Here is a 14,921-nt window from a genome sequence, read left to right on the forward strand (position 1 = left end):
GGGATGGTTTCTGTGTGTGTGTGTGTGTGTGTGTGTGTTGTTTTTTTACTATACCTGTGATTGCATTAGTATAGAGAACTCCCAGCAAGCCAGAGGTGGCTGGACCAGAGGACCTGCCATTTTCTTCTTCTTAGAATCTAGGATGCTCTTCATGGAACCCAAGTGATATTTACCCACTCCCATGTCCAGAAGCTAGACTGGCAAAGTGAGTTAGAGAAGAGGGCTGCCCTAACATGGCTTTTGGCCTGTTAAAAAGGGATAGGTCACCATCTCAGAATGCTAAGGCTCCTCTAAATGGAAAGTAATAAACAAAGCCCACAGACGCACTTGGGCTCATGCTATCACATGGGACCAGAGTGAATAACACTGCGGTTTAATCAAGGGCATCGTGAATGCCCATAATTTATGAATAGCAGTCAAAGGCCCAAAGGGAATTCAACCATCCACTCAATCCAAGATAACCTTTTATTGTCTTTCAGTCTAATAATTTGCTTTTTAAAGGGGAGGAGGGGTGGGCAGGGGAGGGAAGAATGACTGTTGGGAAAACTTTTAAAGTTAAAAATACAATTGTTTAAAGAAGCTTAACATCAGAGGTACGTCAGATTCTGTTTTTCATTTTGTTAAGTCTTCTCCCCTGCTGTGTGTGTGTGTGTGTGTGTGTGTGTGTGTGTGTGTGTGTGAGAGAGAGAGAGAGAGAGAGAGAGAGAGAGAGAGAGAGAGAGAGAGAGAATTTAGGAAAGCAACTAGGTTTTCCTTTGCAGGGTTCATGTCTCCCAGACCAGGAACTTTTCCTGGGGTTAATACCACTTGTTTACAATCCATATGCTCAAAAGACCAGAAAAGAGCCAACGGATAGAAGTTAACGAAAGCCCACAGGTTTCAGTTCTACGTACAATATTTTTTTTTCCTAATAAACAGGACTGCCTAGCAGTAGAACAGGCTGCCCTGGCAGGTGGTGGGTTCTCTCCCACACCAGCATTGGGCCGAAGTTTGTAGAAATCTAAAAAATTTAATGGATGGAATTTCTCACTAAATGGGAGATAGGACTAGCTATTCTTCCCCATTGTTGAATTCTATTCATCTATGATTTATTAACAATGTAAGAATACCCCAGATCCTAAGATATCACTAGATTACAATAATCATCTCATCTTTATAAAGCATATGTTCCATACCACAACTAACCTTGTTGTGTACAATTATCCCCAATTTACAGATTAGGAAACTGAGTTTCAAAAAGAATTAATTGCCTTGCCCACGGCAACATAAACAGTCAAATCTAGAGCTGTGACATGAATTCAGGACCTCAAACTTTAAGGCCAATGATCTCTCCCTTAGACCAAACTTGCCTCGGTCCTCAAAAAGGGTTTATATTTTAGGTGATAAGAAATGAAAAGAAGAAAAGGATATAGTAAACTTAACTTCCCAGGCTCTTGATTCTTCTGCTAAGTCAACCCACTGAACTAATGATAACTAACTATCCTGCCTGATTCTTTGTCCTATCTATCCCCTATCCCCCATACATACATACACCCTAGATCCATGAAAGGTTAACATAAATTCCCACACTTCACAGGAAGGAAACTCTCCTTCCCTCCTTGCCTCCTTCCCTCCTTCCCTCCCTCTCTCCCTCCCTCCCCCCCCTTTCCCCTCTTATTCTTGATTTCTCCCTCTACCTTCTTTCCTCTCTCCAGGATATATTCCACCAGACTTATTTATAGCTGATGAGATTTGCATCCCAGTTTGGGCCAAAGAAGTCCATAGTAGCTCTGAAATTCTCCAACTGTATTCCAGAGAAACTGTGGGGACTCTCTCTCAAAATCTTTTTACTCTAAGTAGTTAGTCTTAGGTGCAACATCACCTCACAGGTATCAAGTAAGAGAAATGATCTTTCTCTTCCCCATAAAGCTGGTAAAGGATATCGATGGCATCTTTCCAGAGCTTTATGACTTTCATCGAAGTCAGATTTATTGGTGTTAAATACCACTGTAAAGGGATTCTTATATTGATCAGGACAATGACAAAGCATTCCAAGCAATGGCCCCAAGTCCAGTTTTTTGGTTTTTTGTTTTGGCACAGTGTAGTAGACAGAGCACTGGATTTGCAGTCAAGAAGGTCTGGATTTGAATTTTACCTCACACACTTATCAGCTGCCGGCTCTGGAGAAATCATTTATCCTCTCTGTGACTCAGTTTCCTCATTTATAAAATTAATGGGTTGGAATCAAAGGATTTCTAAGATTTTTTTCATTTCCAAGTCTATGGTCTGTGTGTGTGTGTGTGTGTGTGTGTGTGTGTGTGTGTGTTTGTCTGTGTCTCAGGAAAGCTTTCCTTTTCTATTTTCTGGAGAATAATCAGCTTCCCCCTGTTTCATAAGATACACTGAACCAAGGACAAGCTAAAAAAAATATTCACCATAAAACTGTCATAATGGCATTAACTAATCATGGCAACCACCAAGCAAATATTCTAATTTACTAATTCCACTGGCATTTCCAACAAGATTCTACTTGTCAGTTTTGCTTTTTGCATACCCATTCTCCAAGTCAAAGGTTCTCAAACATTGTGGTCTCAGGAACCCTTTACACTCTTAAAAACTACTGAGGACTCTACCAAAGAGCTTTTGTTTTGAGAGTTATATCTATTGATGATTATGATATATCTTAGTAGAATTATGAAAAGAGTTTTGACCTCATAGCCCGCTGAAAAGTGTGCGGAGGAGGCCTCCAAGAGATTCCCAGACCAGGTATTGAAAAATGCTCCTCTACGTAGAAGACAGAGCATGTATTCTATGCCAAGAAGTTACTAACCATGAATATCAGGCGCCATCGTTTCATGGGCGTACTCTTCACTCTTCATGTACAGTAAGAGCTCCTCTCCAGGTTCAATGTCTGTGACTACCCTATAAAATATCTAAAAGGAAAGAAACAAAAAATGAGAACCGTTGGGATCAAGACAAGCCAGGACAGTGGTAGTAAAGGCAATTTGACATGTATATAACACATTAGGGTTGGCAAAGGGTTTGCCATGGACGATCTCATTTGCTAGCATAAGCAGACATAGGCTTGCCCATGTGCTGCAACATCTGTAGGCATTCTCTTTGCCAACTAAAATTGGATCTCTTTACCATAAAGATGATAGCATCAAAGACCAAGAGCTAGTAGAAGCAGTCAAGTCCAGCCATCTTATTTTACAGATGAGACACCTGTGGCCTGGACAAAGGATGTGATATGCCCAAGGTCTCATAGACAGTAAGGGCATTGCTCCTTCTGCCGCCTTTTGGAATATTGCTTCCAAACCACTTTACTGAGAAACGAGGAATATGGAAGACAGAAAGTTGGTTATCAAATATCAAGTCCCAAATCTTTCAAAAACACAATACAATGTCTGATGTATATTAGGCGTTTAATAAATACTTGTTGATTCCTTGATTCCATACCATAAACCAAATTCCCTAATGATGTGTAATTGGGAGGCATCCATTCCCTAATGCAAAGGCTTCAAACAGTCAATTCAAGAACATACTTTATATATTTTATAAGCACATATATACTTTTCATAGCCCAGTATGATCTCCTTCTTTCTCCACATTCATTGCCACACTCCTTAGTCTACCTTACACAACATGGATCAGGCTATGCAATTCCTGATATTGTTGTTACTTTGTTTCAGGTAGGTATATCCCTGGCTAAAGACACACAACCCTGCCTTCTTCTTTTACCCTTGTTCCTTGGTATACCTGATACACAAGCAGGGCTTGATAAATGGGGGCTGTGTGACTGGCAAAAGGCAATGATATGGAAGGGCAAGAACAATGGGATAGAAGCCAGTGGATTCTAGTTTGGGGCCTGGTGGCAGCTAGCTAACAGCGGGACCTGGCCTCCATGACACAATGCATAAATTCTTTCCAATTACTACAGAGTAGGTCATGAATTTCAGTGTTTAGCTGACTCTAAAATCTATACCTTGTGGTAGTTACTAGAAGAAAGAACAGAAGAAAATGTCTAACTTACTGATGTGAATTGGAATACCTACCTGAGGCTACCATACCTCTGAGAACTCCAGGGACCTTTGGAAAAGGCAAAACTAATATGTTCCTTTTCTTTTTAAACCTAATGGAGAGGGGTAGCTAGGTGGCACAGTGGATAAAGCACTGGCCCTGGATTCAAGAGGACCTGAGTTCAAATATGGCCTCAGACACTTGACACTTACCAGCTGTGTGACCCTGGGCAAGTCACTTAACCCTCATTGCCCCACCAAAAAAAAAAAAGAAAAGAAAAGAAAAAAAGAAAGAAACCCAATGGAGGCTTTGAGAAGAAAGACTGTCTATCTTTATCAATTGTATTCCCAGAACTTAGTACTGTGCCTGGCACAGTACTAATAGACATTTAATAAATATTTAATGACCTATTGATATAACCTAGGTATTTAATGTGAAGAGATAAAAATCATTAGGATGCAAAAGATTCACCCCTCCAAAAAGAGGGAAAATATTGGGGCACTATTACTATAGAAATAATAGTGCAGATAATATCATCGAAGAAATAATAGTATAGACTGGACTAGCCAAAATCAGTGGATAGCTAGATGACAGTGGATAGACTGCTGGGCCTGGAGTCAGGAAGTTCTGAGTTCAAATCCAGCCTCAGACACTTATTAGCTGTGTAGCCTTGGACAAGTCACTTAACCCCTTTTTGTCTGTTTTCTCATATGTCAGATGGGGGTGGTAATAGTACCTACCACACAGGGTTGTGGTGAAGATCAAATGAGATAATAAGTATAGAGCACTTAGCACAATGTCTGGCACACAGTAAGCACCAGATAAATGTTAGCTATTATTGTTATTGATCTTGCTCTTACTGTTAGTCTCCCACTTCACACTGTCATAGATTTGGAAAACAGAAGACCTGACTTTGAGGTTGGGCTTCCCTTTTTATTATGAAACACTAATCAAGACACCTCTCTGAATCTCAGGTAGCTTCTCTGCAAAATAGGAATGATATGCCAGCTACCTCATAGGGTTGTTACAAATAATGGTAGAAGTAATGTTATAAAAATGAGGACTGTAGAAATGCAAGGTATTCACTCTACAAGCCACAGTCTAAGTTTTACTACTGACAAGCTAGTTGAGATAGAGAGTTTGGAGAAGGTTCTCCAAACTTTTTATTGCATAGCCAAACCTATGAGCAAAAATAGATAAATGAATGAATTTTGAACATCCCTCCATATGTTCATATTTACTTTTTTAAAAATCATATACATATACTACAATGTCAAAGATTGTGGGCAGCTCAAAGCACAGAGACAAATTAAGAAGGATGAATTAAAGATGAAGCAATATTTTAGAAACAACATGTGAAGAGAACAAAAATCTTTCTTGCTCTCAAGGAAACATCATTGATAATGGTATTTGAGTAAGAACAATGTAATTTAATAGGATTTGCCATTTTTTTTAATTTCAGTTCAACCCTTGGCAAGGTAACAATTTGAAGATGTAGTTCTATGTTTGTTTTAATGCTTAGTTAACAACTGTCACAGCTGAAAAGGATATCTCACAAATGCAGAGCTACAAATACAAATTCCATCTACCAATCACGTAAAGGCTATCATTGAAATCCACCGGGTGAATTCCTCATACCCTGATGTCAGTTGTCAATCAGCTATTCTTACAAACTCATTGAAAGGCACTGCATTTTCATATTTTACCACAAATGAGTTCAAAATCCACTGGAACACTTTGGAAAATTTTAACACAGACAAATTTTAGCACAGAAAATTCTGTTTCTAAGATAATCATACTGATGTGAATGGCGGGTATTTGGGGGTTTGGGGGGTTGGTTTGGTTTGGTTTGGGGGAGGTTTGTTTGTTTTGGTTTGGTTTGGTTTTTTATAGATGATCCATTTACATCCATTTCAGCAACTGAAGCAGGGAAGAATAAGAGTGAAGGAGTAGAAAGTAGTCAATAACACCTAACACTGTGAAGAACTGAGGGAGGGCATCAGATCTGGCACTTGAGACATTGTTGGTGACTCTGAACACAGAAGCTGAATAAGGAATCAGAGATAAAGAGACAATTGAGAAACTTGGTGATTGGAAGGATGGTGGTACCTTTGATGGAAACAGAGAAAAAAAAATCAATGCAATGAAGATTTCAGCCCAAGGACGCCTCCGTATCTTATGCAACTCATTCAAGGAGAGTCTGTACTTATCAGCCACTCTCTATAAAATCAGACCCCTCCTGCCTTTAAGGGATGCCTAGAGCAGCCTTGAAGTGATCTAGTGGGAAGGATGTGGGGGCACTGGGTAAAGGCAAAGAATTTTTCTGCAAAGCTGCTTCAGGTGCCTGGGTAAATGTTAGGTTATAATTGCCCCAGGGGTCTACACCATGACAGTTGGTGGGAGGAGGGGAGTAGTGGTGAACTATAAGGGGGGAAGGATGTAGCACGGCTGTGTGCATGATGGAGTCACAATTTATTATATGTGCCAGTCACAACAACACAAACTTCAAAATGATCGTGTATGAAGAACCTGCCATGTGCCAACCACTGTGCTGGGTCCCAGGAATACAAGGACAAAATAAAAAAATTCAGGACCAGCCTGGAAGGAGTCAACATTCTGCTAAAGAGATATAGTGATTTTCTAGAGAAGTAAATATAAGATAACGTGAGAAGGAAGAGAAGCATTAACAGCCAGAATCGCTGTTAAATTGAATTTGAAATTAATTGAAAAACATAAATAGTATACTGAAACATAAGAATATGCCACTTTTTTCCAGTAGGTGGCCCTAAAACCCAATTGTTTATTTTCTACAAGGACTGAGTCATTCTCTCTCTCTCTCTCTCTCTCTCTCTCTCTCTCTCTCTCTCTCTCTCTCACACACACACACACACACACACACACACACATACACACATATATACACACACGGGCGCGCGCATGCATGCCAAAAATCTAAAAATATTGTGAACAGTTCCTCTAATTAGTTTCTCACCTCTTTATCCTCAAATAATCTATGATTCACTGATCACCGGATTAATTCCCACAAAGCCTATGGGGCTGGCTACAAAAAACAACAACAAAAACAAACCACCAAACCGGACAAAACCCAACCTGTGCTTACTGTGGATGAGACACCAGTTCACAAGAGTCTCTTGTTTTGGGCGTCTGTGCTGTCCCTATAAAAGCAGGGGACTGTTATCTTGACAGAAAGATGGGGTGCACACACTCCTATCCCTTTTTCCTTGTCTGGCCTGTCCTCAGAGAAGATTAGTCAAACACCAAAGGCGTGGCGGGGGGGGGGGGGGCTGCTCAGAGCAGGGAGAAGTGATGTTGGGGTGTGTGTGTGTTTTATCAAATGTGTGTTTACTTTTTTGTTGTGTTCTTTATCTTTCAGTTAAAGGCTTCTAAGGACCATGTTTCATTCTGGAATCCTATTTCCCCTTAGAAAACAATGGACTTCTCTCAACAATTTGAATCACCTCAACTTTTTTGGCATCTCTCAAAGGTTTAACTTATTAGCTTCCTTTCCAACAACATGTTGACATTTGAATTGTGACATATTAGAACTCTGCAGTGGCTTCTCGGAAACATCGAAGTTAAAGAGACAATACCCTCCAAGACAGTAAAGTCTCCCAATCATCTTTGTCGGGGAATGCTGCCTTGACATGCATGCCAGAAAGTCTTAAAGGAGTATTATGATATCATGACTTCTCTCTGCTGCTGTATGAATAAGCGTCTCTGTCCATATCCTTTTGGTTTTGTCCAATCCCGTGTGAAAATCATGATGGATACAGTCGAACTAGGGGAGATAAAGCCAAGTCTACTTACTTATGGAGACCTGTAATTCTCATAATGAAGGATTACCAGATTCTGAAGGCTACAGCAAGGAATCTGTGTGTATATGTATGTGTGTGTGTGTCTGTGTAGATAGATAGATGGATAGACAGACAGATGATAGATAGGTAAAACACACATGTACATGAATAGACATACACATAAACACAGAAGAGCAAAGAGGAGAGAGATGGGGGGAGAGGAACAGGGACAGGGAAAGAAAGAAGAGGGGGGAAAGGGAGGGAGGCAGATTGCAGGTATGGCATTGATAATGGCCTTATTAACTGGAGGTAAAAGGTGACATTCCAGGACAGCAATAGCAAACCAAAGTCAAGAAGGTTTAACTTAGAGGTGGGTTGAGTTTTGGTTCTTTTTTTTTTTTCCATTTTTAAGTGAATTTTTATGGCACTTCTGAAAAGATCTTGAAAAGAACTGGCAAGAACCGGCCCTGGTGAGGGCAGGTTCAGAGCAGTCTTCCCCACCCAGCTGGATGAAAGCACCTCCAAGAGGCCCCTCCAATACCCCCGCTCCCCTTAGAGCCACTGTCATCTGTGACCTCTGTGGGAACCACTCAGAGCTAATGGGAAAAAAAAGAACTTAGTTTATTCTTCCCCAAATTATGTCTCCAAGGCGTGCTTTAAACGCACAAGTCTGAAAAAGGATTCATATAAATCTCATTTGCTTTCTAAAAAGAATGGCCAAAAATGGGGGGAAGTAGTGGTCTAAATCAGTCCAAGATTATAATCTGTTGCCTCAAAACAACCTCACAGGATATTGCAAATATGGGATTTATAGAAATCAAGTCTTATACAAAACATACAGTTCTTTCTAAGTTTATGTCATAAACCTTTCATTTTTCTTTGAATAAGGAATAGAATATGATCAAGAAACAAAGTATTTTAGCTTAAAGCCAATCCATTGTTAGATTTGTTTCTGTAACATGTATTTATGAGCATATAGACCATCTATGAAAATTGGCACTTGTTTCTTTAAAATGGAATGCAAAAAAAAAATACCCCAAAACACAAATTTCCCCTTGTCACAAAGTTCTTTCCGGCTGTATATCAGGCAGGCGAGCAACAATGTGAGCCAGGCCACAGAACCAGAACTGAAATGCTACCTATGTCATTTGTCTAGCCTTTGTTTTTATAGGGAGGGGAAAAAAAAAAAAACTCATGTCAGAGACAGTCTTAAAGAAAGACAAAAGAGTTAGGAATTCTTTTTCATCAATGATTTTAATAAGAAAAGATAATAGGAACCTCCTCTTTTCCCCCACAAAAAAAGAGGATCCAATATCCGAAAGAAAACATAACCCTTACTTTATAAATTGATAAACAGTAGAAAAAAGTTACTGTGGAATCTCTTCTGAAGATTTATTTTTAAAATGATTATATGGTTTATGTTGGCATAGCACTTCGGAGTTCCCGAAGTGGTTTCACATATGTTAATTGTCTCATTTGCTCTTTATGATACAGAAAATGCCACTCTTCTTCCCATTTTACAGACGGTAAAACTGACACTCAGAGAAATGACTCAAATTGCCCAGGATTCCAAATATATTGCGGAAAGCCTAGCTACTTTCAGAAGAAGGGACTCTGTTATTTCCATTGATCCCTTCCAAACGATGATGCTACAAGTCCAGGGAAAATAACTAAGCCTATTTCTTACACAGGGAGAAAGAGATCACCTGTTGAACCATGTTGCACAGAGAGACAATTATTGAAGGAACCATTTTTAGAAGTCCCTGAGACTTTCCAAATGGAAACTCTGGTAATTTCTGGGGGGTTTTCTAAACCAACAGCTAACTTCAAAATCCCCAAAGATAAAATGGTAGGAGCACCAAGATGGTTTGTACAGGCCCCTGAGGGTACAGTACTTTTAGAAGCCCAAGGTAGTATGCCTCATTTCATTTTGTGATTTAAAAAAAGGTCCATTGGTAAGAATCTCTCTCTCTCTCTCTCTCTCTCTCTCTCTCTCTCACACACACACACACACACACACACACACACACACACACACACACACGTGCTCATCACATACTTATGGATGGGAATTAGTCGTGTTTCTATAATAACAAAAAACACATTTTAAACCTCCTAAGGACTCAACTTTCTAGAGCAACGTCCCTGTAACTCCCAGGGAGAGGCATGACAAGAAAACAATGATCGATTCTGAAGAAAATCAGTGTTCATCTTTCCGGGAATGCTCCACCTTTTACTATCTTTATTTCCTTATTGAAACTCTGCAGAGGTGGGCCCAATTTCAGCACTGCTGCCCAATTCTGAGGTTTCTGGATGGTTTGTGATCAAGTCTGCCAATCCAAAAAGCACTTGGAATAATAGGTAATGTTTACATTGTAAAAGTAATGGTAAAATCGTAATGATGGTAAAAATTATATGTCCTGATTTGTCCTACAGCTAAACACTATCTACATACAAAAACATGCATATATTATTATATTAAATTATAAATGGCAGAGTGGTAGAATAGATAGAGTCCTAGCCTCCACTCTAGCATGGACACAAAACATCAGGATGACCTTGGGCAAGTCATTCAACAGGTCAATGCCTCAGGTATCTCTCTAAGACAAGACAGAGGTAAAGTACCCACCTACAACAAAGGACAAAATTTATACAGCTTTTGATTCCCTACACCAATGAAATTATGTCTCACTTCCTTGATCTCAAATACACAAAATGTTCTAAGCTAAGATAGATATGTGTGTGCATACATACATGTGTATAATGTGGTTTTTATGTATAACATAATGTAGTATAATTGAAATATAATAAATTAAGGGTAATATAACAGATTATTATAATTTATGTCATGTTATATCATATTATATTATAATGTTATGTTGTATAATGTATCATGTTATATTTTATTATAAGAATGTGTGTTGTGTTGTGTTGTGTATCTGGACTTGGAGTCAAGAAAACTGAATACAAATAAGGTCTCAGATACTTACTAGCTGTGTGGCCCTGGGCAAGTCACTTAACCTACGCCTGCCTCAGTTTTGTCATCAATAAAATGGATATAATAATAGCACATACTTCCTAGGGGTATTATGAAGATCAAAGAGATAATATTAGTAAAGTGAGTTACAAGCCTTAAAGTGGCTATGTAAATGTTGTGGTTTGTTGTTGTTATAACAGACGCAGTGGAATATGGTGGAGAAAAAACTGGCCTCAAAGCCAGTTAGACAAGGCTCTGTGACCCTGAAGAAGTCACCTGACCTTTTTTTTTTTGGGGGGGGGAATGAGGGTTAAGTGACTTGCCCAGGATCACACAGCTAGTACGTGTCAAGTGTCTGAGGCTGGATTTGAACTCAGGTCCTCCTGAATCCAGGTCCAGTACTTTATCCACTGTGCCACCTAGCTTCCCCAGTCACCTGACCTTTTAATGCTCCCAAAAGACTGCAATATGTATTGAGAAAGGAAATTTTCTCATATAGAGAAGTCCTATACTAAAAGAATTGCAGGTCTAATACTTATCCCTATAAATACCGAACTCACAAATAATTTTCTTTTAATCAAATCCTGAAACCAGTCCCCAGTGATATTCATAGGACCCTGAATATCAAGCATCTATTTTTATTCAAAAAAAAAAAGAATAGCCCACTGGTTTAATATCCTGAAAGCAAGGTTGTGGCCTGACAATAACTGCACTCCCTCAGAAAGAAAGAAAGAAAGAAAGAAAGAAAGAAAGAAAGAAAGAAAGAAAGAAAGAAAGAAAGAAAGGAAGGAAGGAAGGAAGGAAGGAAGGAAGGAAGGAAGGAAGGAAGGAAGGAAGGAAGGAAGGAAGGAAGGAAGGAAGGAAGGAAGAAAGGAAGAAAAAAAAGAAAGAAAGAAAGAAAGAAAGAAAGAAAGAAAGAAAGAAAGAAAGAAAGAAAGAAAGAAAGAAAGAAAGAAAGGAAGGAAGGAAGGAAGGAAGGAAGGAAGGAAAGAAAAGGAAGGAAGAAGGAAAGAGGGAAAGAAAGAGAAATTGTTGGTAAAAATGAATTTGAGCTAACACGCAGCCTTATTCATGCATATGTATTTATCCTTCTTATCCATCTTCCCTATTAACCAAAAAATACCATTACTTACAAACACACACAAACACACATTACATGCCTATGCATGCTAAGTAATTAAACAAGTCAGGGTTTGGGATTTGGGTTGGGGGGAGGGGGGCGTTGCCCCCTTTAAGTCAGCAATGCCAAAGTCCTAAAGCTCAGAACCAGATGATCCCTAGGAAAACTCATCATTGCTGGATTTTACTTTGAGCCAGATTCTGTTTGGCACCGTCAGGGTCTGTGGTTTCACCCAATCCTCTATCACAGTCACAACGTTACTACCTGCTCTGTAAAATTATAATAAATTGCCTGGGGGAGGGGGAGGGGAGGTTAGGGGAGCAGGGCCCCATTGAACCATCTTTTTTGGGGGGGGGGCAGTTCTTAATCCCAGGGCCTATCTAACCTGCCTTTGTGGATTATTTAGACCAATCTACAGGATAATGCATTGAACCATAAAAGGGAGAAAAAGAAAAAATAACAGCAGAGCAAAGGAAGAAAAAACAAGAAAACATCACTGACTTTTAAACAGACGAACAAGGGTTCATTGTTTTGAATCCCAGTTTACTTTTCCTGGTAAGGCACTGGAAGTTTTATTTATGCTTAATAGACTACATTTGGCATGTCTAAAGATGACAGAAGCGTGAATTATGAATGACCTTCAACCTATTCAGGAAGTTGTAATAATTGAAATAATAGCGAAATACACTCCCTGTGAAATCTGCATTGGGAGACAACTCCGCTGGCTGTGGCTGAGGTGGGTCACTTTGGAGCTGCCTGACAATCTCTGTCCCCTCCAGGAAGGGACCAAGGGCTCTGTTTGCCAAATCCTCCTTCCACTGACCACTCTAAGGTCTGGCACTAGTCTCAGAAAATGATGCCATCAGGGAGGAAAACATCCTAGTCGGGACATGCCAATCTCCTCCACAGTAGAGCTGTGCACAGCTGTCAGCCTGGGCCGGGATCTTCAGCTCAATCCCAGCACAGCATTAGCATCTGCTCTAGGAGCAGCTTTAGGAAGCTGTGTCTGCTGGGAGGGGCTGTAGGTGCAGGCACCAAGGGGTAAGGAGCTGGTTCCATTTGCTGACCCTCCTCATTTCCTCCTTCTTCCTTGTGCTTCCTCACTCGGCGATGAATCAGTGGGTGTGGGAGGGATATATTTGAAAATGAAGGGGATATTTAAAAAAAAAAAAGGTATCAGTAAAAACCAACAAAGGATTTCTTTAAAAATGAACAGAAGCCAAATCCTGGCATTCATTGTTGCCACTGGGTGGGGCGGGGGGGGGGGGGGGGAGACAATATTCTGGACTCATGGGAATGCAGAATGACAGGAACTGAGATCATCATTGAACAGATAAAACTTAGAAACTGTCATCCCCTTAAAATAGCCAGGGAGGGGAGGGAGAGAGAAGTAGGGGGAGGAGTTCAAATCCTGTCCCATTCACTCACTAGCTGTTTACGCCAGGCAAATCACCCTCTCTGAGCATCAGTTTACTCATCTATAAAATAGGGGTAATGACTTTTTTTTTTTTGGCGGGGCAATGAGGGTTAAGTGACTTGCCCAGGGTCACACAGCTAGTAAGTGTCAAGTGTTTGAGGCCGGATTTGAACTCAGGTCCTCCTGAATCCAGGTCTAGAGCTTTATCCACTGCACCACCTAGCTGCCCCCAGTAATGACTTTTGAGGTTATCATTAAGATGAAATAAAACAATATATGTAAAAGATTTTGCAAATCCTAAAATGCTGTATTACTGCCTTAGCATCTCTTACAGCAATTTAATCTTCACTAATCTTTATCCTGGGGGGCACAGATTTTATTTTATATATACACACATATACATATATACGTACATATATATTTTTATATGTATATTTTTTTTAACAGATGAAGAAAACAAGGATCAGAGACACTAAATGACTCTACCAAGGTCTCCTGAATAGCAAGTGTCAGAGCTGGAAATTATATCTAAATTTCCACACTCAAAGGCAAGTGTTAATTCCAGACCAACAGTAGCTAAATGTGGGGAAATAATCTAATGCCACCAAACACTGACATACAACATTAATCACATGTCTCAAAAGTGCAACATGGAACCAGAGACACTCTGGAATAGTGTTAAAATCCACTTTGGCCTTACACACACAAATACGCCCATTTGGGGGCCTTTGAAACAGTCTAATTGCCTATGACCCCCTGAGCCTCTTTTTTATTTTCTGCACTGAGAATCAAAAAAAAAAATCTTCTCAGACTATTCTGTTTCTAGTTGGAGTAGTTGGCCAGCTCCCTTCTTTGGCGCCATCCCTGCTGACCGTGCAGCTGAGAAGGCCAGTGATCAGGCTGAAGTAGAAATGAAATGTCATAGATTGACTTGAAAATGACTGTGTTATTTATGGGAGGACCCTAAATATCTTCGGGTGCTCTTCACTAGATTCAAAATGTAGCCTGCTTGGAACTTTCTTAAACAACTAGGTAGCATAGTACAAAGAACTCTGGACTTGGAGTCAGGAAGGCCTGAGTTCCAATCTGGCCTCAGATATTTAACAGCTATGTGACCCTGAATAAATAACTTAACTTTTGTCAGACTTGGTTTCTTCAATTGCAAAATGGGAATGATAATAGCACCTCCCTCCCAGAATTATTGAAAGGATTGAATGAGATCATATATGTATAGTGCTTTAAACTAGCCATTATTGTTATTGTTGTTGTTGTTGTTATTGCTGCAAACTTTAAAGTATTATATAATTATTCACTATTAAATACATTGGAAGCACATATGTATCCTATATGTAAGAAAGGAATAAAAATTGAATACCCGAGATGATGGGTTTTTAACCTGGGATCCATGGATAGATTTTTAGGTGTCCTAGGAACCCAAATAGGGAAAATAAATCATGTCTTGATTTTCACTAACTTCTACCTGAAATTTTGTATTTCCTTCAATTATTTAAGAACTTTACTCTGAGAAGAGGTCTATGGGCTTTATCAGTCCAGAACATAACAAAAGCTCAGAATCTTTGCCCTCGATTTTCC

The 14,921-nt window shown here is 39.7% G+C and overlaps 1 protein-coding gene across 1 annotated transcript in view; it reads right to left on the bottom strand.

Annotated features, from left to right (window-relative positions):
* The window catches only part of MECOM (MDS1 and EVI1 complex locus), a 712,085-nt gene that overhangs the window by 51,094 nt on the left and 646,070 nt on the right, over positions 1 to 14,921 (bottom strand). Inside the window, exon 4 of the mRNA XM_043994868.1 lies at positions 2,810 to 2,912. Coding sequence (XP_043850803.1) covers positions 2,810 to 2,912 — 103 coding nt within the window. The remainder of the gene's footprint in view (positions 1 to 2,809; positions 2,913 to 14,921) is intronic.

This window comes from Dromiciops gliroides, chromosome 3 (genome assembly GCF_019393635.1).
Source record: "Dromiciops gliroides isolate mDroGli1 chromosome 3, mDroGli1.pri, whole genome shotgun sequence".
NCBI classification, from domain to species: Eukaryota; Metazoa; Chordata; class Mammalia; order Microbiotheria; family Microbiotheriidae; genus Dromiciops; species Dromiciops gliroides.